General features: G+C 40.4%; 3 protein-coding genes across 16 annotated transcripts in view; 2 read left to right on the top strand and 1 right to left on the bottom strand.

The window, feature by feature from the left end:
- The window catches only part of RUBCN (rubicon autophagy regulator), a 28820-nt gene extending 27448 nt beyond the window's left edge, over positions 1–1372 (bottom strand). The window contains exon 1 of the mRNA XM_058843465.1: positions 1318–1372. The gene's annotated coding sequence lies outside the window, so the exon portion shown is untranslated. The remainder of the gene's footprint in view (positions 1–1317) is intronic.
- Positions 1373–1400: 28 nt separating this feature from the next.
- On the top strand, positions 1401–15819 carry FYTTD1 (forty-two-three domain containing 1). Of its 2 annotated transcripts, none has more exons than XM_058843530.1 (9): positions 1401–1563; positions 4645–4776; positions 7808–7986; positions 8756–8868; positions 9925–10021; positions 10923–10984; positions 11819–11893; positions 12691–12817; positions 13887–15819. In XM_058843530.1, exons 1-9 carry the CDS (start codon positions 1416–1418, stop codon positions 13980–13982), a joined length of 1029 nt encoding a protein of 342 aa, XP_058699513.1. In that variant the 5' UTR covers positions 1401–1415; the 3' UTR covers positions 13983–15819. The 2 variants fall into 2 exon arrangements, with proteins under 2 accessions (XP_058699513.1, XP_058699514.1); XM_058843531.1 differs by having other exon boundaries at positions 7841–7986.
- Positions 15820–16777: 958 nt separating this feature from the next.
- The window catches only part of LRCH3 (leucine rich repeats and calponin homology domain containing 3), a 62338-nt gene continuing 51695 nt past the window's right edge, over positions 16778–27420 (top strand). For 4 of the 13 annotated variants that reach the window (XM_058843475.1, XM_058843479.1, XM_058843481.1 and 1 more), the window contains exon 1: positions 16782–17046. In XM_058843475.1, the coding sequence (XP_058699458.1) occupies positions 16836–17046 (211 nt within the window). In that variant the 5' untranslated portion in view covers positions 16782–16835. Of the gene's footprint in view, positions 17047–27420 lie in introns of all 13 variants that reach the window. The other 9 variants (XM_058843472.1, XM_058843477.1, XM_058843480.1 and 6 more) reach the window with 4 other exon arrangements.

Here is a 27420-nt window from a genome sequence, read left to right on the forward strand (position 1 = left end):
GATGTAGAGATTTCAGAGATAATTATTATCCTTTAATAGAGTATCAAATGAAGAAAGTGCTGTTGTGTAAAAAAGCTCTATTACATATAACTTGTTTAGCAGCAGCCAGCTGACAACTAGGCACCTGTGTACTGCAGACCTGCCAATACCCAGAGCTCCAAAGAATGCAAATATACAGGGAGGAGGGAAAGGCTTTGCTAGATTCCTTGTTTCAAAAAACAATTTCTCTTCTGAGTTTCTCAATCACATGAGTCTGACCAAAAACTGGTGAAGATAACAACTCTGAAAGGAACCCAAGAGAACAACATATCTATGGACACAGTGTTCTGGGTTTAAATAGTAATTTGAAGCTTTACATGGTATTTTGAAATAGGAACCTAGTTTGAACTCAGCTGTTTGACATTTGAAAACATAATTCTGCTCAAAACTACCCTGCATTGGTTTTGCTGTTCACAGAACAGATTATTTCTCTCAACTGCATGGGGGTCATAGGCAAAGGCATCTCAACAGTCAGCTTCTCAGCTGAACACTCTTCCTTACCCTGCAACATAGAATGGTTGGATTGGAGGGGACATTTAGAGATTATGTGCTCTGACCACCCTTCCATGAGCAGGGACATTTTCAACTAGATCAGGCTGCTCAGAGCCCCATCCAGCCTGACCTTGAGTGCTTCCACGGATAAGGCATCCACCACCTCCCTGGGTAATCTGTGCCAGTGTTCTACCACTCTCACTGTAAAAAAATTCTTCCTTATATCCAGTCGAAATCGACCCTCTTTCAGTTTAAAGCATCTCCTCTTGTCCTGTTGCAACAAACCCTGCTGAAAAATCTGTCCCCATCTTTCCTAGAGGTCCCTTCAAGTACTGGAAGTCTGTAATGAGACCTCCCGGAGCCTTCTCTTCTCCAGGCTGAAAATCCCCAAATCCCTCAGCCTGTCTCCATAAGAGAGGTGCTCCAGGCTTCCAGTCACCTCCGTGGCCCCTCTCAGCACCCATCAGGTCTGCAGCCAGCCCAGGATTCCGTGTCCTACAGCACAACTTCCCTGTCCCCAGCCCCCTGCACCCCGCACCCTGCCTGCAGCTCTGCTTCCCAGCGCCCCCCGCCATTCCCCGGGCCCTCTCTCCTCTCAAGGACACTGTCCCTGGACAAGCCGCTTCTGGAAGCGGCCGCCAGCATCCAGCTGGTCCCCGCGCCCCCGGCATCGCCCCCCGGCATCATCGCCCCCCGGCATCATCGCCCCCCGGCATCATCACCCCACGGCATCATCGCCCCACGGCATCATCGCCCCCCGGCATCATCGCCCCCCGCCCGCTGTACCTGCTCCTCCCGGCCGCCAGGAGGCGCGGTGCCAGAGCGGGGCTGCGCCGCTCCTCGGCGCGGGCGTCTGTGCCCGGGGCTGGGCGGCGCTGCTGCGCATGCGCGGGCCCGGCTGGGGGCGGCCCGGTCTGAGGGAGGCGGCCATGAACGCGTTCGGGGCTGCGGCACAGCTCCCGGGCTCCTCGGCCGCGGCGGGGGCCCGGCACGGCGGCGGAGAGAGCCTGGAGAAGATCGACATGTCACTGGGTGAGGAGCGGGACTGGGGCGGCCGCTCTGGGCGTCCGGGCGGGGGTCTCGGGCTGAACCAAGCGCCGGGGACGGGGAGGGGCGGAACGAACCAACGGGGCTGTGCCGGGCACCGGCGCGGGCGGAACCAACGAGGGCGGGGGGGGGGAGGGGAAAGGACGGGACCCTCCCACAGCGAGAGCGCAGGAGGGGCGAGGGTGGCGCCGGGGGCTGGGCACGGGGGCGAGTCTCGGGCGTGTCACCGGGAACAGCGGCGATCCGAGGGTCGCGATCCTTGGCGGGGAAGAGCCAGGGCCTCTTTGTGTCGCTTGGTGGGCTGAGCAGGCCGAAAAAGGGGACACTGCCTGCGTTCGGTCCAGTGAGGCCCTCAATACGCAAGCCTCAGGCTGTGTGGCTCTCGGGGAGCGTCCCAGGGCCTCACCTGGCGTTCATAGCTACAGGGATGGGTGAGGTTTGGTGGTCTCTCAGCTGGCCTGGCCTTTTTATTCTTCTCAGGTTTGGAAGTCAGCAGTGGCAAGTCTCCTGTCTAACCCCTTTGCTGTGTAAGACCAGTCACACCAAGCATGACATCGCCTCTACCACGTAGTTTCCTGTGACAATCTACCACATTGTCCTCTGCCCTCCTATTGCGGGGTGTGTGTGTGTTAGGAAGTTGCAGACTCATTACAAACCTGCAGAGCTGTGTCTCTCAAGTGTGTCTGAGAAGCTGATATCCACACAGTAGATACTTCAGTGAGGTATCTCAGAGAATTCTGTTGTGATGCTGTGTACTGAGTCCCCTTAACAGTCAGGGACAATTTGGTGTGTTCATGGACTGCATCTTCCAGTTTACTTTTATTAGAAAAAAAAATTTAATTGATTTTGTAGACTCCAAGACTGTTCTGTGATACTACCAGAGCATGATAGATTTGTGTTATCAGGAGACTTTCTTCAAAAAGCAGAATCACAGTCTGAACTGAAATTATTAGTGGTGGACTTGGCCTCTTTGTGGGCCACAGTAAAATAAGAGGATTTGTACAATTTTTCCCTCTATAAGTAATTCAGTGGAGTTCTTTGGGCAGTGGAGAACTTGTGAAATGATGTTTAGAGTTTGTCTGAATGTAGACTAGTGCTATAGCATTCATAGAAAACAAAATCTGTTTTTACCTATTGCACAGAATCTTTGTTTTCAGGGCTGCTAATAGAGTTACTGATCCTGGCTTGTTGTATTTTCACATATTCTAATGTTTCCTGGCTGAGTTAACCTTTCAGTCAGTCATTGCTACATGTCCTGTAGCAATGCATTAATTAATAGCAGACTGCAAAGGACTGTTGTAGTGTCATGAGGATGTTGTTTTAAAGTGGTGGTGTGATGTGGATGTGTCTCTAAGTTTCTTTGGGGCTATGAGACCATTGTCACCCCAGCTGCTGTCCCTAAGTAAAAGCTTTGTGTCGGGTATAAACAAAGAGAAGATGCAGTCCCACATCTAGTGTGATATCAAAGAAGCTGACATGACTTTAATCTAGGAAATCTTAAGATTGATATCATGATGTTGAGTAAATTCTCATATAGTAATAAAGATTAAACACATTTTGGTTGTGTTATGTGCAGCTCATGTGCAGCTGAGCTTCCAGTTTGATACTGTTCCCAGATAACTCTGCTGTTCTAGCTGTAGTCTCTGATCTCACGCAAGACAGAAGACTGCTTCAGTGTGACTCCACTAACTATTGTGTGACATTAGTGACTCCACTAATGCATGAAGTCCCAAATGTCCTTCATTTACCCATATAAGAGAATAGCTGAAACTTAAGTCCTTTCGTTTAAACAGTTGTAACCTCATGTGCAGCAACTTGCAAAAATTTGATTTAAGATGAAGCAGATGAACTGTGAAGCATGAATCAGTGTTTGAAGTGGCTTTGGTTTTCCTTTGTGTATAAAAAGAGTTTGGAATTCTTTTTCCAGGGACAACCCCTTTGGTAAAGAAGACTGTGTAGATATCAAAGCCTGAGTGAACTGTACCAGTATTCTTGTCCTAGTAGATTTTTGTGGCAAAGTAAATTCATTTTTTTCTTAGCTTTCCTTTGACAGCATACAAACCATTGGATAACAGTGTTGTGATTTTTGTTGGTTTTTGTTTTTTATACTTTTTTGTTGGTTTGTTTTTCTGTGTTCTACCCCTTATGAGTCCATTTGAACTCGTCCGCAAACACAGTAACCCCATTTCCATCTTTCCTTGACTGAAAAAAGACTATCCACATATTTGGGGTGGCTCCCTATTGAAACATGACGTCTTTTATCAGTTGTGCTCTCATGATAAAGATGCAGTAAACACAGTTTGACAGTTTCCTTTAAGGTGTTCTTGTAAACAAGCTGACAGATAATAGCTGCCACACCTCTTGCTTTACTCTTCTTTCCTGAGCTGGCTACCAGCTTAGTGAAGGAAATCAAACTGGTGTAGCATAATTTGCACTGGACAGACCTGATGTTCACTTTTCATTAGCTTGTTTCATGCACATATTTTTGAACTAATGAATAACTTGTCCGAGATTGTTCCCCTGGACTGTAGATTAGGTGATTGCTTTGGATTGTAGATTCCTGGGGAGAGATGTCTTGCTTGCTTTTTCCCTGTCATTTCAGTCTTGGTGAACATCTGAAGATAACTGATGGCCCAAGTTGTCTCTGTGTGATCTTTTTTAAATAGCTTAGGATGAAGGAACTAAGGCTGGAATTTTATCAGGACTCTGCAAAGTCTGGGCATGAGATTGGATTTACATTTTCTTTAACAGTGTACAAAAACTAATGGAGTCATTCAAATTAAAATGTAATGCTGGGCTGAATGCCACGACCTTACACGCGTCTTGCATTTTATGGATGTATGCAACTTCTTCCCTTTTGCTGGGGCATTGTGTTATAAAGTAAGTTCTATAAGATGGAACAGGGACTGGATGTTTATAGTGCTAATGTTTTTGGAACCTTAACTTGTATGTGCTGCCTTTGCAGGATTGACTGGTCTGTCTCCTCTGACTCCAGGCTGTTTGGGGTTTTTATTCACTATGTCAAATTTTATACAGTATGTCAGTTTTTCTTTTTTCTTCTTGTAGATGATATAATCAAGCTGAACAAGAAAGAAGAGAGAAAGCAATATTCTCCCAAAGTAAAAAGAAGTGTTCAGCAGAATCGAGCTCAACAGTTCAGTTCACAAGGCTCCAAGTGGGGAATCCAACAGCAGAAAGGTGCGTGTGCCAAACATAACACGGAATCCACATTATCTATTTTGAGCTGAAAGGTGGCATAATGAAATGTGTGGATTGACATGTCAGTTCATGTGTCTTTCAAACAGTGCCTTCTGATTATAATTCAGGAATATTTTAAATCTATTTATACTTGGTTTTGTTTCTGATTCAGTGTGAGAAAGTAATTGATGTATTTGGCCACCAGGGAGCTTAGATGCTTGAGGGACTGTCTTTGACTCAAGGAAGAATTTGCTTGCTTTCTGATTCTTCAAATTAATTTTAATTTTGGAAATTGTGATGATACCTTGCCCCTTCTCAGAGACGGACAGAACAAGTGCTAATGCCAAAGCTTGTTTATTGGGAGATGTGGAGGCCCTGCCAGAGCTCAAAGCTTTGTGCAAAAGAAAAGCATATTCATATTTGTTGGGTAGAATTCTCTTTACAGGACTCCCCAAAGTATCTGTTACTGCAGACTGTGATCCTGGCTCAGGAATATTTAAATGGATAGTGCAGAGTGAGTGTCAGTTGGCTTTTCTTGGTAAGAGCTTGAGATGCAAAGGAAGTACTGTGTCAGCCTTCTTAAGGCAGTGTTTTTGCAGTGGAATACAAAAAGGGGAAGGCAGTGTTTTAACAACGGAATACAAAAAGGGGAAAAAGTCATATAGGCAGAGAGTGAGAAGAGGAATAGTGTGCAATAACAGCTTGGCTGTAGGTTCCCCTGAGTAACTCGTGGGTTTTTTTGATAAAGAGGAGATGTTTTAAAATGACTCCCAGGCTTTAGTTCAGTACATGAATAGCTCCTGCTTAAAGTGCAGGCTGGTTTTGTTTGCAATTAGTTTTGAAAAGTGTCTAATTAGTACAGGATGAACAAAATATGGAAGAATATTGCCTGATAAGAAAGCTTACCACCTCAGTATGTGCTAATTAGGTGTTTAGGTTAATACGTGCAATTTATTGTTTAGTAGCATTCCTTTAAAACAAAGACACAACTGTCTGGTGTACTCGTAATGATCCCTATGTTATCTTTGTCTTGCTTAGTGTTTGTTGTAGCAGCAGCTCCTCCTTTGTGTCTTAGACATAAATGTCTTTAAGGATCAGTGGAATGTTGTGTTACTCAGGACTCAGAGGAGTTTTGGTATCTATGCAGGCCCACACAACTGTGTTACTTGTACATCTCCAGTAAATTGGTCGCAGGGCTGGAAAAAATTTTTCATCTCTCAGCCCAAGTGTGAGGATATTTGTGTGGGTGAAGAGTAAGTGAATTTAAGTTCTAGCTTATCAAACATGTAGGCTCTGTTTATGACTGCAGTTGTCAAGTGCAGTTGTTTACCACCAAAAGGGCACAAAAGAAACAAGTATTATGATTTAGAATTTTAGGAGAAACTTGATCTATAAACAGGAGACTCTAAGTACTACTGTCTTGGGCAGTTACTTTTCTCTACTGGAACTTTACCAGCTTGCCTGCCTGTGTTCTAGGAAAAAGCAAACAATTTCTTTGTAAAATTGCCAGATTCATGACATCTTGAAACATTGTGAATAGTTTCAACTGCTCCCTCCTATATAGCTTGGCATATTTTCTCCCATTGAAAACAAATGTCTTACATTGTTTTTAAGCAGAAGGTGTCATTAAACAGTTCTTGTGAGCATTCTAGTTATTAGTAGCTTACCAGTAGATTTATTGTTATTCTGTTGAAGTTATTGAAGTTGTTCTGTTATTGAAGTTACTCTGATAAGGAGCAAATCCTCTGTGGACAACTGCAGAAATTACAAATGACCAACAGTGTTCAGTTCCTTGTGGTTTTAGAAGTGGCTGCCAAACTTTCTGGAAAGTGAGGAACTTGAGCTGAGATTGTATTCAGCATTTGGGGGTAAAAACAGAGAGATGAGCATTGTTCATTTAAATAGAAGTTGTCCTTGGTGATACACAGAATGCAACTGCACAAAGCCCTGTGCACCCTGAGCTAACTTGGAGGTTTTCATTTATTCAGTCAGAGGTTGGTTTATAGAACTCATGAGGTCCCTTTCAGCCTAAGCAACCCTGTTTCTCAGCTTTTCTCTTGGAAAAGAACATTTGCTAACCACACAAAAAATGTGTGTACACGGCAGTTCTCCATGGCAAATTGATCTGAGCTGGGTTCTGAACAGTGGCTTACCTCATGTCATGGCTCCTATCTCATGAGGAAGCACAGATTTATTATCAATGCTGTTAAGTCAGATATGTTAAAACTAAATGGGTCTGTTGCTGGAGAGCTGACTCCTCAGTCTTAAATTTGTTTGCAGTCTGAGGTTCTAGAGGGGAGGTTGCTTGGGGACAAAATTGGAGCATGGTCTGTATTCATAGCATGAAGCTAAATGACTCCAGACAGGGTAAATCAAGCCCTGGTAACTGGAGATACTACAGACCTCAGACTTAGAAGCCTTTTATATTCAAAAGCTGCTTTCAGTCCTCTGTTTGGCTGCACTGCCATGCAGACTTCTAATTGAAAACACTTCAAATGTGATATAATTCATGTGCTGTTTGATGTGCTTTTGTGGGCCAATTGCTATGTTCTTTCCAACTAAGTCATGTCTTAGGAACCACTGGTTTAAAAAAATAATCTTTGAAGCTGTTTTGGTTTTTTTTCCTTTTAAATTAAACTGGTAATTTGAAGTTTGCTGAATGGGTAGGAAGCTAAGGGACTCTCTGGTTTGGTTTTATATTGTTCATTACTTGATGAAGTTCTATTTCAGAGTATTTTAGTAGTTTTCTGTGCTGGAAGACTCCTAAGTTCTTCCTGCAGGCACGTCAAATAAGAAATTTTCAACAGAAATTAATGTAATTAATTAGAGCAAAACTGTGCTCTGTATGAGAAGCTGATCATTGTTGTGCTTGGGCTTGGGCCAGTTGCTAAAAACTGAGTGATCAAATTGTCTTCAAGTGTAGTGGTGGCCTCTGCCCTAAAGCTTGAAGTGTGCAGCCAAATAACTTGTGTTAAGTTATAAGCTGTGCTAAGATGCAAGGCATCTTAAAGCATTAATCTTTTTCTTTCAGGAGGACTTGTTGAGCTTTCTGTGCTTGTTGCAGGTTATGGTAAGAATCGTTTGGGGCGCAGAAAGAAGATAGCAGGGAAGAAGCGTTCTTATGGAGTCATAACTGGCCTGGCAGCCAAGAAAGCTGTGGGTTCACACAAAGGAATCAGTCCTCTGAACAGACAGCCACTGAGTGAGAAGGTAATTAATGCAACCCTGGTGATTCATGTCAGAACAGGTTAAAAACATGAAACATGAGTGCTTCAGTACAGGACTACCGAAATATGAAATGGAGACAAATGGTACAAGCTTTTCTCAAACTGGGAATGTGTTAGCTGAGTTCTTGTTTGTTTTGAGTGGGCTGGATAACGACTAGGTGTGAAAATAGTTTCTAACACTTAATTGGGTTGCAAGTCATGAGAGTTGAAGTACAGAAGTATATTCTGTGTGAACATATGTCTGAGTTACTGTATTTTTACAAGGAAAATTACTTTTCTTAGAGACTAACGATTCAGCCAACCTGCAGGTGCTAATCACTTGCTGTTAACAAAAATGAAAGTTTTTGTGGAATACTAGAACTCCATCAGTAGGGTCCCTTGTCTGCACTGCTCCAGTGCATTGTTGCCTGCTTCACCTCATTCAGGATTGTAGAATGGGGATTGCCTTTGGATTTATGAAGAAGACTAATTTTAAGACATGGATTAAGACTAAGCATGGATTTTTGTCAGTTTAGGGAGATATGATAATGAAAAAAAATGACTGCTAAGGTCTGCTGCTTTTTGTTTTCTCCTGAGGATGTGGAGAATATAGAATTCATGAAATGATAAGAAGGTATTTTCAAATTACACTAGATTGTGAAAGGTAGGCAAAACCATGTGTATTCTAATCACAGTCTGTAAATGGAAACTAAAAGGAAGTGTTTGTGTACATACAGTATACATAATGCTGTATATGTTTATTGTTTTTTAAGAATGCACAGCGGAATTACCAGGTCTTGAAAAGGAAAACAAACCTGCAGAGACAATCTGAAGTGCAGAGAAAACAAGCTCCTGCCCTCAGGAGGCCTACCCTGCTAAATAGGAGGTAAAATACCAAGCCTGCTTTCTGAACACTACTTGGCAACTTTGCATAGTGAATCTTGTTTGACAGGACTGAGGCTCAGAGAAGACAGTAGGTACTGGCAGTAGCAATATGGCCAAGACTCCCTTGTGTGTGAAGTTCTACGAATCTGGAAGCCAAGAATGTGACAAACATGGTCTCGATACAAAGCCAGATGTTTGTTATGATGTAGAGCACTCAGGAAGTACCTCTATTTGTAAGCACCTGGTATTCTGCCTTCAATCACAGGCAGCCTTTATTTGAGCAACCTGATCTTGTGTCTCTGCCCATGACAGGAAGGTTGAATCTAGAGTATCTTTAACATTCCTTCCAACCCAACCCATTCTGTGTTTTATGATTCTATATGGAAATGGCTGCTGTGGATTTTGATATCTCAGAAGTGTCAGCCATGGTTTAGTGAACTTTCTAAACACTTTTGTGGAAACTGGTGCCATCTGCAGCTTCAGGGAAGCCATTGCATGTTTTGTTTGTGTTGGAATTAACATGTTATAAACTGCAACTGAAATGGTCTCCATGATAAAGGGTTTCACTATTTGACTGTATCGTAAAAACTGTAAACAAACTTCCTTTATACATAGCAATTTTAATTTTTATTTCATCTAATATTTATAAATATAATATTCATGAATATTATATTTATATTTGTTATATATTTATATTAGATATAATATATGTTTATGTATATAAATAAATTTTTATTTATAAATATAAATATTCATAACAATATTTAAAGTTCTGGAGGCTACTGAGCAAAATGAAAAGCAAAACTAATTACCATATTGTCCTGTGATTATGAACATTAGGCCTCTATGTACCAGCAGTGATTTCACCATTTATGAGTAATGTGTTTCATTCCTAGTGGACAATGAGCTTAACCCAACTGAAGCATTGAGCCTTGAAGAGTCAGTGCTACAGATTTCTGTATGGGTGTTTCGGGCACTTTTTTGACTTCCATAGTAGTCTCTCTAAGGTGTTCCCTGTGGAGCCTTTTATAACTATATTTTTTAATAAATATTACAGGAATAACTTGCCATCCACTTTTGTCAGAATTGGAAACAAACTCAATCAGCAGAAAGATACTCGTCAAGCAACTTTCCTGTTTAGAAGGGGCCTGAAGGTAGGTAATACAAATTCCCAAAAGAACAAGGCAGTTAGGCCACAGGTTTTAAGCTAACCTGTAACACTGACATTAATGAATCAACTTCAAATATCAGATCTGAGCAGAAACTTTAGTTGCACTGGGAAATAGCTACAGGTTCTTCTAGGGAAGTTCACTCCTTCTCTTTAGTTACTGTAATCCATTGAGTCTTGCTTCACATTCCAGTTTAATTGAACAATTCTGAGGGCATGGAACTTGTCAGTGTTTGAGGGCAATTGCAAGGTAGTAATTTTTCATTTTAAAAGTTATTGTTAGCACTGTCCAGCTTTCAGAAGTTGCCTTCAGGTGAATAATAGAGCAGAAGCGCATTTTAGAATCTGATTATGGTTTGCTTTGCTTTGATTTTTTAGTTATTTTGGGGTTGTTTATTTCATTTATTTTGGTTACTTAAGGATTTCTTAGTTACTTTTAGTAGGATGAAGAGCTTAGAGAGTGCACAGTGAATGAAGAGTGGTGGTTTTGGTTTTTATTTGTGCCCTCATTCTACATCTACCATAGCTGTGACTGTAAGTAGCTGTCCTTCCAGATGGATTGCAAAATTACAGATGGGATCAGAAGCTAGACAGACTTTACTTGCTAGTGTAGTAACATTTTGATGTATCTTAGGCTGACATAGTCCTCCAAAATGTTGCTATTGCTCTGTTGGCAGTTTTGTTTAAATAATTTTGTGTTCTTAAAGTAATTTCTTTAAAATGTCTTACGGAGGTAACAGGACTCTTGTCTTTGAAGTCCCTCTGACTGTTTGTGCAGAGTGTACAAACAGTTTTAAATTTCTGGTTTTGCACTTCCGTGTTTCCAGCTTCTGCAATAGGAATTGAAACAGTATTCAAATCTGGTGTCTGTATTGATGTGTTTTCAGGTGCAGGCCCAAGTGCAGTCAGCAGATGATCTTGATAATCAGACAGTAAAGAGAACTCGTCAGTAAGTATCTAATTTGGAGAATTTCAGTTTTGTAACACATAAGATTCTCATTTTAGCTCAGACTTCCTGGCTATGATAATAGAAGGGGGTGGGTTTTTTCCCCTCTAGGCGCATCAACTAGAGTGACAGTGATCCTCCCCCTATTCTCAGTTATTTCCTAAATTATCTTCTAATTTATCCAGGAGGAGTTGGTTTGCATAAGATACTGGTAGGAATGAGGGGGAAGGTGGTAAGAGGATCAGACTAATCTCTAGCCCTCATGCATACTGCATAGACGGGAAAAAAAATTCAAATTACAGTGTTCTCCTGAGCTCTTGTTGTAATTTTCCTTTTATTTAATATGGATATAAGCTTGTGAAGCAGTTTAGAAATGAAAAAGGCAGAGCCAAATGAGGCCACTCGGCTCTTCCCATATCATTCTCTGCCTGCTGGGCTCTTTGCAGGGTGTTTCTTGGGAACACAGCAGGCTGAGGAAAGCAGCAGGTGCTACAGAGTGCAGTCTGTCACCTCTTGAATTTGCTCTGTTGGCCATTTTGGCCCCACCTGTGGCACGGAAACCGAATGTTTTAAAAGAGTGAACTCTTGGGTCAGTGCTGTAGTTCTGGTGCATTCCACAGCATGTGATTTAGTGCTCTCCTGAATAGGTGTGAGTAATGCAAAAGGTACAAGAATCAGTAGCCAAGTTTCTTGTAGCTGCATGTGGTCTTTTTACTGGCCAGAATTCTGAAACCTTTCACATTCATTGCTGGCCAATATTTTGGACATACCTTTAAAGATACTGTGACTGAAATCTCTGCACAATTTTTGTAAGTGATTTTTGTGTTTTCAAACTAGATGGCGAACCTCTAGCACAAGTGGAGGGATCCTGACTGTGTCTATTGACAACCCAGGAGCAATCATAAGCCCAATGTGAGTTTTCAGATAAGTTCTGAAATGTTCTGAACATAAATTAAATTGCTGCTTTGAATCATTTAGTACATTCCTTACAAGTCATGTTTCAGGTGACCTCAAAGTCACAGCTTCTTGTGAAAGCTTCTAAGTCTGGCCCCTTTCTGAGTACTTCTGAGCAGTGTTTGAATATCACAGCTGGATCTTACACGTCACCTCCCAGCTGGGAGTTGGATATGTACAGAGTGAAAGAGTGGTGGGCTGGTAGATTTTCACCTTGTCTGTCCTTTCCAAATCAGGCCATTTCACAGCTGTTTTCTGCCTCTGAGTGGAAATGAATGAGCACCTACTTGATGAATGATGGTAACAGTTCCTCCCTGATTCAGAAAAGTACTGCTGGACTTGTGCTTAAAGAGAGTGTTGTGTTTGGGAAGTTGATGGTACTGTTGTTAACAGGTGATATATTTTAAAAATGTCTTGAGTAGCACTTACTTGGTAGCATTTTATCAGTGAGGAATACTGTACCAATTTTTATTTTTTGTATTTATAGGATTAATTAACCACAAATTACACATTTGTCAGTAGAATTGCAGATAAAAAGTAAGATGGTTTCCTGCTGGGATCTTCCTGTCTGATAACAATAACAAATAGTCCCTTTTTTAGTTCAGCCTGACTTACCTTGTTGAATTTGTGCCCTCCAGCTCTTTAGCCAGCCTGATCAAATATTTTGATGAAAAATTCATACCTCTGTGAGCCTTAAGTCTTTTTTGCATAAAACACATGTTCATCATGTCCTTTATAACGTTCTTCTTTTACAGTTCCCAGAAATTACGATTAACTCGTAGTCCTGTTCCACCATTTCTGATGAAGAGGGACCAATCTGAAGAGAAGAAGATTCCAAAAGGGGTTCCATTGCAGTTTGATATAAATAGTGTTGGAAAACAGGTAAATGCAATTTTCCTCTCATAACTGTGGAAGTAGTTTCATGACCAGTAAAAGCCAGTGAGGCACTTTCCTCCTAGACTCACAAGTGACAGAAAGAGAGAACTAGTGACTACTTCTTGTTTCCACTTCCAGTCTTTCCGCTAACTCACTGTGTAACTTCAAGCAAGTAGCTAAACTCACTGTTCCTGTTCTTCTAGTTCATGCCTTGCATGCCCACATGATTTAAATGGGATTTAAAATGTTGAATATTTCTAAAAGGCTTCTGGTGTTCCTGCTGTATTTGCATCAGCAACTGTGAATAATTCAGTGATGAGCTGCTTTCAGCTGTGAGACCTACCTGGAACCCTGACAGCCAAATTTATAAGGCAACTTTTGCTGTCCATCTAGGAAAAATAATAATAATGTGATCATGTAAAGGCTTGAAAGGTGGGCAATTTTTCACGAGTTTCATGAAGACAGGTGATTTGGTGCAGCAATCCTAATGCTGTCATTGAAGGAATTCTTACAGGGTGACAGAGTTTGCTGTTGTTCTTGTAATCAGCTCCTTAGTGCCAGCTGTAGAAAACTGCATGGAAGTCAAGGCATTGATCTCTGTTTGTTCCACCCAGGAATAAGAACTGTTTCAAAAATACTTTACTACTGTAGTGTAAAATTTATCGAACTTCTTGATTAGACTCCAGCCTGCTCCCTTAGTTGAGTAAACTGGAAAGCAACCTGCATTAAAATGGTGAACATGTTGCATTTATTAAAGTTGCATAGAATCTGTGTGGGGAAATGTGTACTGAAAGTTCCATTTTTCTGTCTGTCCTCAGTTGAACTTAAAATATTTTGAGTAGGCTTTGAGTATTGACATTACATACCTTGTGCTCTTAATGAATTCTGAAAATGCAAGTTCTTGATGTGTCCAATCTGATTTTTAAGTGGTGTGGGAAGTGACAAAAAATCCAAGTGAGGAAATTAAAGAGTCAAGTCATGATACAGACAGAAGAAAAAAGTATTCTGTCTCCATCACATTGATTAAATTAACCCAACACCTTTAAGGTTTTTGTTAAATTACTTTATTTTTCAGACAGGGATGACATTGAATGAACGATTTGGGATCCTGAAGGAGCAGAGGACAGCACTGTCTCAGAACAAAGGAAGCCGTTTTGTAACAGTGGGCTAACCTGGCAGATGGACTTGGGCATTGAACCCACCTACCTAGAACCCTGAGATAAAAGTGGGCAGAAGAATACAGCATATGTCACAAGAATTCTCCAGACATCTTGTTAAGATGGTTGCAGAGCTATGTCTATTACTTTTACTTGGAATGGTAAAAGACTTGATACCCTGAGGGAGAAAAAGTGGAGAGAAACTGATCCAGCATAGTGGCACCATCACCTGGTTGGAAAAGATTCTGTAGCCCAGCTGAGTTCTTTGACCCCTCTGTTATGGTAAAGATTGTTTAAGTGTTTAATTACAAACCCCATTTTAGGGTTTTTTAGGGACTGCCTTTGAGCTCTCTTTCAGACCCCAGTTTAGCACAGAGCCTCAGTCCATGGATACTTTGGTAGCGATGTAGCGGTATTTTTCATGGGAGCATTGGTTCTGTACTTCTTTGTGCTTTTAAAGTTCCATATTTTTCCTTTCTTGAAAACTGTTTTGCATCCTCACATTCACAAATAAAGCTGTTAGCTGAGACCCAAAACTTGTAACTGGGATGGAGACTATTCTACTCTTATCCTTAAAAGTGGTCCAGATCATATACCATATTGGAGGAATACTGCAGAGGCAGTGTGAGAGTCCTCTATATTCTAAATAGCTCAACTGCATCATCCTTCTCTGTCTCCTTTCCTTCTTGAACTTTTGATTTTTATTTCTTTTTGAAAGGTTTTTTACAAACTTAATGCAATAACTTCATGAATAATTCAATAGGAAAAAATAATAGCAATTCACAAGGAAGTCATCAGTACAGTAGAGTTTCTTACCCTCCCAGATACAGGATTCTCATTCTGCATACCTTGCCCCAGAGGGTTTTCTCTAACTCTTAAAAGTAGCTGGAGGCAAGCAACCTCATGGCACTTGTTTGTTTGTACCAAAGAGAGGTAAGATGTGAAACTGATCTGAAGTGGTAAGACATCTGGAAATTGAAACTGAGGAATGTTGCTGGAGAAAAGCCCTCATTTTGCCAGCACATGTAAGGTGTTAGCAGGAACATGTAGCCACCTGCTTTAAGCATAGCTCTGTGTATCAGAATCTGCAGGACAGTAACAACTGGGGCATCCTCAATATATATTTATATAATCCCCAAAACTGAGGCACATCTTCAGAATTGCTTTGAGACCAGGCACTGATGATCTTGACACTGCTCTTTGGTGAGGAGGGTTAGGTACAGTCAGGTAGAAGAGTGGCTGGCTTGCTGCATCCGGGAATGTTTATGGTGTTTGAAGCAGGTTTAACTCATTTTCACATTCTTGAAGAATTTACATTTGAACAGAGTTGGTTTTCTTGCATTTTTATCTCATATTCCAAGTTAACTTGCATATACTGGCAACTTCAACCTTGAAGAGCACTTGACAGCAGAAGGGCTTTTCATTTTTTTTGTATAGTTTTGAAGTCAAAATGCACTCTGATGCTAAATAGGACTTAAACCCATATTTTCAATGTTGAAAAATATACCTTAGCAGAAGTAAACTAAATGTAATGGTGTTAAGGTTTCTTTCTTAATGACTAGTAGGAATTATTTTTTTTAATGAATGTCCCACTGTTAAAATTTAAGTAGGTAAAGTGTAGTCAGTCATCCTGTTTCAGTGTATACGTTTTCCATGTGCCAGGATGCAACAAAAAAAATTCTTTTGCATCGGCCTAGATGCAAAACATTGATGCAGTGCATCAAAAATGCTAATTTGTATTTAATGAGAAGATGCTTTACACTGTACCTTTTGGTATTTTTTGGAGAAGTTATTACATTTGATCTATTCTGAAGCTGTTAATTTTTTTTTAATAAAAAGTTACAGGTTTCATATTGTCTTGTTCCTGTTATAACCACATGGGCAATATACTGGTTATGTGAATTTTCTGATAGCTTGCAAGGGGTTCTTACCGATCAAATTCTTAGTAAATATTCTGAAAAATACAGCAGAAAGCAACCTAACTTAAAAGGGGACTCGGACTCCTTGCTCAGCTTTATACACTGACAAGGGAGCACTTCTTGGAGTGTCACTGTAGAGGCTCACTTGTATTTAAATGTGTCAGCTATTAATTAATGTTTCAGTAGCACTGCCTAATTCAGTGGTTTGGTGTGGTGAGAGTACCAGATGTGTCAGCCTAAGCACCGATTGTTGCTGGGACATGTCTTGATGGCGAGAGTCGCTGTCATCAACGCCTTGTGGGAGTGCTGTGCCAGCAGGAGGCACAAAGCAGTGGAAATGCTGCTATTAATTGTCAGTGCAGGACAAAATACTGCCTGTAAATATATTTGATAATGCGTTAAAAATTGTTATTGTCTTGTTACTTGATTATTGCATTGCCTTTGTTCTTCATTATCAGCTCAGGTGTGTTGGCTGCAGTATCAGGTGGGTTCAGTGGAAGCAGCTGGGAAAGATGGCATTTATTAACATGTCGCAAAGGGTGTGGCCTTTTAATGTCATCAATCCTTTAGTTAAAAAACGTGAAGCAGTTGTTACATTTCCCACGTAGCGGAGATCTGCGCGCTCTATCCTTGTTTTGCTGCTGGAACGGACCCGACACCCAGCAGCTGTGAGCGATGCTCACCCAGAAACCAACCTGTGACATCGCACGTTGGCGGGACCACTATCATTTTTTAGCAGTTTCAGCAGGTGCCCAGGTGTGTCCGGGGGCCCGGGGCACGCCGGCTGGCCCGAGGCGGGCGGCAGGACGCGGCCTGAGGCGAGGCCGGCTCCGCTGGGCTCGGGCGGACGCGCTGCCCGCGCGGTCCCGGGGCCGCCGGGCGGCGGCTGCGCATGCGCCCCTGCCGCGCGCTCTGGCATGCGCTGTCCGGCCGGGCTGTGGCGGGGAAATGGCGGCGCCGGAGGGCGGCTCTGCCGCGATGCCCGCGGCTTGTCCCGCTCCGCCCGGTCCCTCGGCTCCCGGCTCCTGGAGCCGCTCCTTGGACCGAGCCCTAGAAGAAGCGGCGGTCAGCGGGACCCTCAGTTTGAGCGGCAGGAAGCTCCGGGACTATCCGCGGGCCAGCGCCGCCAATCACGATCTGAGCGACACCACCCAGGCTGGTGAGGGACAGGGCGTGAGGGGGGCGAGGCAGCGGGGAAGGGGAGCAGGGGCTCTCCGAGAGGGTCTGGGGGTCCAGCTGGACTGGGCTACCCACCCAGCCCCCCGCTCAGGACTGAGTCTGAGGTGACCGATTTGCTGTCTCTTCGTTAAAGTGAAGCTGGTTTCGCCTCCTTCCTTCGCTCTCCGCCCTTCCTCTCCTCGGCTGAGGCAGGATGGAGGAGCTGTGGCAGGGTTCTTCCTCTGCCCGTCTGATGAGATCTCTCCCATTTCTAGGTGTTTTTTTTTTTTCTTTATTATCTCTGCTGTAAAATGTTTCTTTTATGGGGAACTGTTTTAAAAAGTGTTGTGAAGTTTTTCTCAGTATTGCTGCTTACTGCTGTGGTTTAAGCCAGTCTTGCTCTGATACATCTATACGTGAAGGTGTATACACATATATGTGTACCCTTACAATCTCTCATCTTGTCCTGCTGACACGGGAAAACAGCTTTCCAAGAAGGGCTGTCAGGTGTGTGTGTGCCAAAGAAACTATTTATTGTAAGCTCTATAAGCTCTTATGCATCTCTTACTGTAATTTCAAACAGCCATAAGAAGGTATGAAAGATACTGTGAATATAATCACAGCCCTTTCGTTTTTTCTCCTCTATAACATGGATTTAAGGATATTAAAGATAATTAATTACTTTACAAGGTATAGTAAGCAATAGGGCTTTTGTCCTCTCTGTTCCTTAAAAGTATTCATACAAATAGACTAAAAAATGTATACTTTGTAAGTACTTTGATCAGAAGTGAAAACATATTTGTGTTTGCATATTACTGTACTAAATAGAGAGGTGAGACTTGGAAAATGAGAGTTTGTGCAGGATGTAGAAATCTTAATACATGATATAGATCAGATTTAGTTTATTTTGATTGTGCAGTTGCATAAGTGAAGTCAAAGTAACTCTAAAAGGTGTCAGCATGCCATCTGTTTGTAGCTTTGAAATCTAGTCATTTAGACTTTTTAGTATTGAGTTGTAGCTTGAAAGCTTAGAAATAACCTTCCATCATCACTTTTTTTATATGTTACCATGTTTGTTAGTAAGTGTGTTGGTTACACTGTAAGTTAAGTAATTCAAAATGGAACTTTCTTTGAAATTGTCTTGACTTCATGTTCTGTCCTGTAGCATCCTACTTATGCAAAAATCTGTCACTAACAAACACTCATGGAAACTCAAGCAAACCTTGAGACAACAGTGGTTTACTTGTCTTGAACGTATCTCTACATAGAAAACACTTCTTGTTGGGATATAAATTTTTGGGGTGTTTTTTGTTTTGTTTGTGAACGAGTACAGTTGCACAATGAATGTGTAGGGGACTAATCTGTAAGCAAATGCAGCATACACATTTGTGAGGAGTTTGGGCTTTTTGTTTATAATACTATTCATTTACTGTACTCTTAAACAATTTGTGGGAATTCTTGTTCCCACCAAGGTTCCCATCTATTGTGATGAATATTTGCATTGTAGTTGTTCAAGAAGCATTAAATGCTAATAAGCAGCAGTGCATGGCGTACACTTTTGTGCATTTATCATCACAATGAACCTTAGAAAAAAGCTAGAACTGTTCTTAAGTTGTAAAAAGCAAAGCTTATTGAGTGTGTGTGAGGACACACATTATGTTCAAATTCTCTGTTTTGAAGGCTGCTGTGAATAACTTCATTTTGTGCTGCTTTTTTTTTTTTTAGCATGGTCTGTTCTGTGGCATTTTTTGTTTTAAATAATGCTTGGCAGAGTTTTGTTCATGGGAGGCTTACAATTCTTTTGTATGGGACTAGCCACAAATAATATGATATAATGTATTTGTGTATTAGGTGTTATAAACACTTAAAGTAAACACTTTAAACAACAGCCCACACTTTAGACTCCCAAGAGCATTCCTACATGCTGTGCCACAGACTCCAAGCACATGAGACATGCGTGTCTGTGTTTCATAAAAAAGACTGGAATTGCTCCCAAATTACAGATTCAGTTACAAAACTGGCGATGAAACAATGATGTAGAATCCTTCCTCCGTGTGTACCTTAATAGACACCTCTCTAGTGTGAATCATATACTGATACAGCTCAATCCCATTCTTGTAGCAATAAAAGTAACTGCATATCAGTGTAACCACCCTGATGCTTATGAGGTGGGAATGAATCACATCCCTTGTTAACCTAACTATCCTTCTGGAAAACCAGGATCTCACACTGCCTGAAGCCCCAACAGAGCCACTGGCCTTGCTTGGAAGCTGTTCTCAATGCAGGTGAACCAGCAAAGGGGGTCAGTAGGAACAGGGTGTTAGAGATCAGAGGTTTGATCAAGTTTAGTTGGGTGCTCTATGTGGATTTTGAGGTTGATGGTGGGTGATGTCAGCCATAAGATGCATTTTCAGATGTTAAATCAATGGGAAGATCACGTTTCTTTGTACCTTGTATGGGTTCAGATTTGACTAATACTAACCCTGGTGCTCAGGCCATAACTGCTTCTAGGTACCATTGTTAACCACTCACTAAACAGTCACCAGAGCAGCAAAACCAGGTCAGGTTTGCTGCACTTTATTTATGAACTCAATACAGCATTTCTTTTAGGCGGAAAAATTAAGTTCCTCATTAATAATTTTCTATAGTCCCTAAACTTTTCACTGGAAAGTAGATTCTCTAGTCATGTCAGAGCCTTGGCTATTTCTGGGCACTATCATCCAGATGATGAAAACCCACATGTGACCTTTAAAACCTAGATCAATGCTCAAGGTTACTCTCAGAACGGACCATATAACTTCCACAGGTAGTAAAAGCAGTAGTGAGTTTCTAGTTGTTTTGTACTTCGACTGGAATTAAGATCACAGATAAAATCAAATTGAAGATGGGATGGTCTGTGCTGGAAAGCTTTGGCATGGTTTAGCAGGAAGGTAAGTCCCTACAGTGTGTGATGCTAATAATCCTTGTGGCAATAATAAATCTAATGTTCTCATATGTGGGGGATGTGCAAGAAATTCAGTATAGTAATAACTTAAGATACTGAAAGAGTATCTCATTATTTTATATTCCTCCCTTAATTGAACTTTTAGGAAGTGACTCAGGTTTACAAAGCTCATTGATGATGAAGAATGAGCAAGCTCCTTCATTATCAAATGGACAACATGCTTTCATACTTTTTCTTTCAATTTTCTTTCATGCATTCATTTAACATTCTTTATCTCTCCTCATTTTATCTAACTTATAACCCACTTGTTCATTCCACTCATGTTCTTGACCACGGGATAGGAAAAGGAAGGGCTATAAACCACCTGAGTGAAATGTGAAAGGAAGCACAGTTGCATTTTGCCAGCATTAATGTAGGTCTGATGTCATTATTTGACAGCTTTCCCAGTGGCCTAAAGCATACATTGAGCAGAAAAGTTATTTGTCAAACCATCCATGACAGCTGTAATTACTTAAACCACTCACTGTCTCCATTTTTAAAGGAGAAGATGGGAATATGTGGGTTTATGCAATAAAAGAAATGTCCGTTGTATGGAAATTGAGTAAGATAATTACATGCAGCTCACTATGTCTTGTTTCTGGAATATATTAGTAGTAAAAAACGGGAAGAATAAAATGATCTGCTGTGCCTTTTTAATGGCTGTGCCAGTAAGGCATTTCTGTAGTTTTGATTTTACTAGCTCTCCATAGAAATGGTAAAATCTGACCATAGTGTCAGTAAAATTTCAATATGCCAAGTGCTTGCATGCATCTAGAAGGACTGCAGCGAGTATGTGAGTATTCTGCAGTAAAGGGTCGCCCTGGTGTTTTTCATTCCTGCTGGAAGTTCAGTTGATTCTGCCTAATGAAATGTGAAATGGCTTGAGAAGCACAGCATGGCTGAGATGGCAGTGGCCCTGTTACCCAAACATCTGTTCTTAAAGTCACAACAGCACAGTCAAAACCAGCCTAAAAGTATTTTATTTTTTTTAATCTCTCTGGGTTTACTGTGTTTTGAATGTAAACTTATAGTGATCTTTAAGGTAACTTGGAAGGAATTGGTATTGTTTGTTCAAACCTCAGACTATTTGTCAGCAGAGTTTAAAGTTTTGATACTTAGATTATCTAAAGTTTCAATATTAAAACCCAAAACCTAATATGTCAGTAGGGTTGTTCAGAGTCTTATGATTGCATTTGTGTCCTTATGTCTACCCTTACCAAAACCCAAAGAGAAATGCCCTGTCTATAGGTGCTAGTAGCTGTAGGAGTGAGAAGGGGAGAGGATCACGACCATTCTCCTGTAATCTAGCTTGTTCCATTCAGCTGCATTTTTTTGGTCTTAGCTCTTACTTGTGTCAGTCCTTGTTTAATTTGATTATTGCTCCCTTTTTCTTTGTTCTTGTGTTTCTGTTTTTGGGAAGTCTTGATCTCGTGTGGTCTGTGTATAAATACTGGCAATTCTTGGTCTAATGGAGTTGTCTGAGAGTGGTGCTTTGGTAAATTGCTAAATTGAGGTCAGGTCAGTTCTCTGGCTTTTTTTTTTTTTGTTGTTTTTGTTACCCTGAAAACATGGAGAGCAGTAGACTGCGGTAGTTTATGGTTCATTTTTGTTGGATGTTTTGGGTTTGGATGGAGACCTGAGGACTGCAGTAATGCTCAACTGTTCTTGGCACACAGGAAGTCTTTTTGCCTAATGTTTTATGGCAACTGGAAAATGCAATCTGAGCCTGTAGTTTCTAATCCTTGTGGTAATAAAAGCAATACATTACATTCAGAATACCTTTGTTTAGTGAGTTTATCTTTTAAAACAAACAATAAAGTCCCACCATCAAATTTTACTACCAGTGAGCTCTTGTAAGTAGTGTTCAGTGCTGTTGCATGTGTTTCTAGTTACTTCACTTCCTTGGCTCCATCATTATCAGATTTATTTTTTTTTAATACTGTCCTGTCTGTATATGCTCTTGTAGTTATATTTTTGAATATAACTATAACTACATAAAAAATAAAGAGGGTTGGGATACATAGTTGAATATATTGAGCCCTGCAGTCATATGAAGGACAAATTAGATTTTAAGGAAAAAAGGAAATGTCTGTGTTACTTTCATGGTGTTTCTGGCCCTGTTCTACCATGGTTGTACCTGTGCTTGGAGGCAGAAAATTTATCCTGGTAAATACTCCTTGAAGACCATCATAAATACACAGCCTAATGTGATCCAAGTTCTATGCTGATGCCAAAAGGGAAAGTTCTGTCTTCATCTCCTGCTACGCAGTCAACACCAGCAATCCTAGTGCCTTCCAGCAAGCTGTTTCATACTTACCTGGCTGAAAATCTCTGGACAGCTCGCTAGGTTTTCAGGTGCGTGTGAATGCCAGCAGATGGAAAGGATGGAAGCAATGCGTGGATAATGAGAAGGTCTGTTTTGGCAGATGTGTAAGCTTAAAATGACTCGTGCCAATTGTGAAATCACACCTTAACTCTGTTTTGTAACCTTTTACCACTGACCTGTTGTAAATTTGGTAATCATTTTCTGTCAAACAGTGTGCTGGCCTTTGACTCAGTGAGCGTAAGAATTTTTTTATTCTATAGTATGGTTTGTAGAATTGAATTCTATTCAGTGAAACTTTATTACTGATAGGTTTGGCTCTCGTGCATTCATTTGGCAAAATACATTATTTTATGTAAGTAGTTTTAGTAATTTGATGCAGTAGATGTAATTAGTTTTTTCAGGAGAAGAACCAGAAGTAAAGAATTAGTTACAACAAACACTGCAAATTATGTAGCATGTGTTAAAAATAAAATTACTTAGTAGCTAACAAAAATGCTATAACTCAATTCAAGGGTTCTTCTCTCTCTTTAATAACTAATCAGGCTTGGATCTCATGGTTTCTGATGTTGGCCAAACAGCTTGAATGAATTGCAGTTGTGTATTCATCTGAAGCCATGGGCTGTGCAGGGTGCTTTCTTCATCTGCTATGTCCCTCTCTCCAAAGTGGAGGGGTGGAAATCCATTCATGTTAGAAATGTCTTGTGGTTAGATTTATCAGTGCATCAGAGTTAAAAGTATTGCCTTAATTCTCTGAATTACAGATACTTAGAGAAGATGCAAAGGGTACAACATTGTGGTATTTTCTTTACAGGACTGTTGTGCCGAAGTCAGTACTGCTGTACGTGTGCAGGAAGAGGGTTTAATGTTTCCGCTTGAAGTCCCCAAAACTGTCCCAATAGCCCTTGACTTCAGCCTCACTTACAGCTCTACACTACAAACTGCTGCTTCCATTGACAGTCCACATGTCTTTCTGGAGTCTTTGTTCTCTTCTAGCTGATAATGTTAGTGATTTGAAAGTTAAAGTGTTTACACTCATAGCCTTCTCCCAATGAGCTTCAGGCACTTCAGAATGAGAATATGCCAAAACCCCCCAACTTGCTATACAGCCCAGGTGTTGGCTGCTGGAGCATATGGTTTGTAACCATAATGTGGTCTGTGCAGAGGGCAGGAGGATTAGGGAGCATCTATTCAGTTCCACCCACCACTCTCACATTGTTCAGTGACCCATGTGAATTTTAGTCTCTTTATTCACCTTATTGTTGAAACTTAGCTTTGAATATAGAAACGTGTTATTGTTGCCTTGGGCTTTTGGATAGTGCTCCAGACTGTTGAAAAGTTTTCAAACACTATTTTTCATGTAATCTTTGTGCAGTGAAGCATGATAATGTTACTGCATTTTATATATATGAAGCTTGGAATGGTACAGAGTTTGAAAGCATCTGCTGATTTGGGGTATCAAAATTTAAAATACTTAGTGCCTGAACTTAGAGGCATTATTTTTAAATGTAGCTTTTAATAACTGTTTAAAAATACTGGGAATCAAGCCCAACAACTAGAAAAAAATGTGATTTATTACTATATTTTTGAAAGATTAGTTTTTTAGATTAGACTACTTCTATTAGTTTAATTTTCTTTGTATAATTCCCTGGGTTTTTTCCATAATGATTTTTCTTCAGCATTCTCTTTTATAGGACTTTGACTGTGATCAGTCCTGATTCTTACAGTAATTTCATCATGTCTGAAAAAGTCTGTTTGAACAGAAAACTTTTGAAGAAGAATGAAAAGTGGTGTGTGGTTTTTAATTTAAGACATGTGAACAGTAGATATGCACAGGAAACGAGCAATTGAAGTTCTGTGGGCATCTCTGATGATAGACTTTATCGTGCTTGTGCTTGATTTAGCAGTGTTATGTCAGTTTTTAACTGAGTTTTCTCTTTACAAAATATTAATGTGTTTTCTGGGTTGCTTTCCTGATGCTGAATTCTAAATTCAGACTGAATTTTAGTCAGAGATGCAGTCTCAGTTTTCTAGAATGGTTAAATGGAATAAAGCTGGCATCTGTGTGACTCATCAGGACAGTTCAAACCTTTACTCTTCTCTTACGTGAGCCAGCAAGATAGCAGGAGGTTGTTCCCTGGAAACTGATTGTAGGGTGGGATGCTGTACTTCGAAGTTGTATAGATGTTTGAGGGCAGAGGTGATGGTTTGAGCAGATCTTAGGTTCTGTGTTTGGGTGTTCTGGAGGTGATTATGCTCTACCAGATGATTATGTTCTACACAGGTTCCTCCCTGTGTTTGTCACGTGTCTTGTTCCCAGCAGTGATTGTTATCTCAATTCTGTCTCTTGTTGCCCACATTTTTTCTTCATCTCCTTTATCCTAGCTTCCATGTCTTAACACTTTCTTCTTTTCCTGTTAACCTTGCCTGGTCTCAAATGCCTCTCTCATCACCAACTCCAGTCTTAGCATCCAAGCTGTCAGCATGATAAAATGATGAATGAATACCTTTTAAAGCCAAGGAGAAAAATAATTTTGGGATGCTGATGAGACCAGTAATAATTTGAACGTGCTTAATTCATGATTACTATTATTTATGGTCGCATATATTACCCTTTAGTTCAGTCATAGACCAAGGCTTTTACTGGTCTTTGAGCTGGTGTCAGTCACACTGTTCTCAGGGACTGAGAGTCACTGAGCACAACAATAGCAGGACAGTTAGGAGCTTGTCATTACATTGGTCCCAAGCTCAGCTGTGGAATAAATGTTTTTGTAGAGGGCCACGACTGAATGTGGTTATGAGCCATAAAATATCTGCTATTTCCTTTCATTCTGCTGGCTTGCAAAGGACTATGGAGATTTGTGCTTAGCAAGGTAAAAAAATTATCTTTGGAACCCATCTATGCTAAAACAGCAGGTCAGCCATTGGAGCTGTAAACTTATTGCAAGTATTCAGATGTTAAATGTTTGATGGCTCTGTTCTGCTGGGTGCAAATTGTGTCACATCATTCAGGGATGGCTGTGTGTCAGAAGATAGTTATAATTACCATTAAAAGTTAATATGGAAATCCCAGGAGCTTCCCTGTTGGTAACAGTCATCAAACCTTCATTGGTGATTAGCTCAGTGTTGGTGATTAGAGCTAGTGTTGAGTTCTGAGCATGAAGGAAATCACACACACACACACGCATTTCTAGTGCTTGTGATTTGGCTGTGAATTATGTAACTGAGTAATGCAGATGTGATACTTTAAACATCTGCCATCTCTGCTTTCACAAGTACACTGAAATGAGAAATGCATCTGTTAGGTTCTTTTATCAACATTATTGCACTGCAGTTTCTGTTCACAGACCCTGTATTGCCCTGTAGTGGTTAAGAAATAAGTCTGTGGAAATTCGACTTGAAAAATATGATGTCAGCTTGAAACCAGACTGCTTAAGTAGCTTTCCATGTATAAATAAAAAGAGATACTATTCAGTTCATATTCCATTCACCTAAAACACATTTTTCCTCTTTGGATACATAAAACAAAAGGCAAAAATACAGATTTTCATCAACAATGCAATTTTTGCCCCAGTGCTGCCAGATTTGCAGTATATAAATGGAAAAAAAAAATTAACAGTTTTAATAGTGAATATTATTGTTTCTAATTAGATTTTCATACAGAAATATTTTTATTTTTTTTAAAAAAATAGCTTCAGCAGTATCCTTGCCATATGATACAGTTCTTTTCAATTCTTAGCCATGCTAAAAATGTTATAAATAGAAATACAAGGGATTTTAGAAGCATACATTGCAAACTGTATGAGCAGAATCTCGGATAACTCAAATGAGGTGTTCTCTTTGTTTTGGGGAAGGGGTTTCCTCTTCTAATGAATGTCTACAGCACATGTCTTGGGGCTTTCTCAGTGATATGTGTCTGGTACCTGACTATTGTTAGGGATAACAGAAGCAAACAAACAGGCCTGAGTAGAACCTTGAGCTTTTCTGTTTTCCCATCTGCGGCCAGGCTGCCACTTCACCCTTGGAGAAGCACTTTATACTTCTGTTTTCCTCAGCTGGAAGTGTTTCAATCTGCTGAACACTGGTGTCTGGTTTTTAATCCTATTAGAAGAAAGTGTGTTCATGCTTATAGTATGCTTTTTAGATTTGCCTGTTCCGTTTCCATTCTGCTTTGGACCATAAAGAAATCCTCCTATCACAGCATTTCCCAACTCTGTGTGTTGCTTTCTCTATTTTGTGTGGCATGTTCTGCTTCCTTCCTGTGTGGACCACGACACGTCCTTATGTCAGAGGCATTTAGAGAAGACCTTGTTTGGTGTATTGTTTTACTTCTCAGACAAAAGCATATAATTTTAAAGCTGGAAAACGCAGTTTGTGCTCCATGAAGAGAGGAGGAAAAAAGAAGTTATAAGCCATCCATCTAATGTGGGGGACTTTTTTAATCTCATTTCAAGTTTTATATCGGATATAAGTGAATTCATTGAAACAGGTTTTTCACACGCCTTGCTATTTTATTGCCATTTGAAGTTATGTGACTACATTACGTAATATTATAAAATAGCACATTGTCATTCTGAGTGTAATGTTGGTATTAATTTTTTCAGGTGATGTCAAACTCCAATGGCAAACTCATTACCAAATTTTTTCTCAATTTATGGTAACTTGTCTTATGATCTTGCCATTCTTGCTATCTTAGTCTGCATCAGTGAAATGGAGTACTATTTCTTTTTACTTTTCTTATTTCTTTACTCTGTTCCTTGTCAGTTACAGCAGTTGTTTCTTCCTTGGCTGTAGGTGCTGTTTAAATAAAAAAATCTTGTTAAATACTATCACAAGAAATGCACACTAAAATAGTTTTATTTTCAAATATAGTTTGTGATGAGACTTTTCACAACTTTCTCGTTCTTTCTTTATAATGGCCAGGGAGTTTTATTTTACTTCTGTTAGAGATAGAGATGCATTTCTTCATCAGATTGTGCTTACAGTAATGAACTCAATATTACTTTCAGAGCAAGAGAAATACTCTGTACTGCCACTACTGTTAATGCTTTATCATATTTTTTTTAATA

This window comes from Poecile atricapillus, chromosome 8 (genome assembly GCF_030490865.1).
Source record: "Poecile atricapillus isolate bPoeAtr1 chromosome 8, bPoeAtr1.hap1, whole genome shotgun sequence".
Lineage (NCBI taxonomy): Eukaryota > Metazoa > Chordata > Aves > Passeriformes > Paridae > Poecile > Poecile atricapillus.

Excerpts from the sequence above, each read along its gene's own strand:
- FYTTD1 (XM_058843530.1), top strand. The coding sequence starts at position 1,416 with ATGCGCGGGCCCGGCTGGGGGCGGCCCGGTCTGAGGGAGGCGGCCATG. Across the intron at positions 10,022-10,922 it reads TGTTTAGAAGGGGCCTGAAG|GTGCAGGCCCAAGTGCAGTC; the intron begins GTAGGTAATACA and ends ATGTGTTTTCAG. Across the intron at positions 11,894-12,690 it reads GGAGCAATCATAAGCCCAAT|TTCCCAGAAATTACGATTAA; the intron begins GTGAGTTTTCAG and ends CTTCTTTTACAG.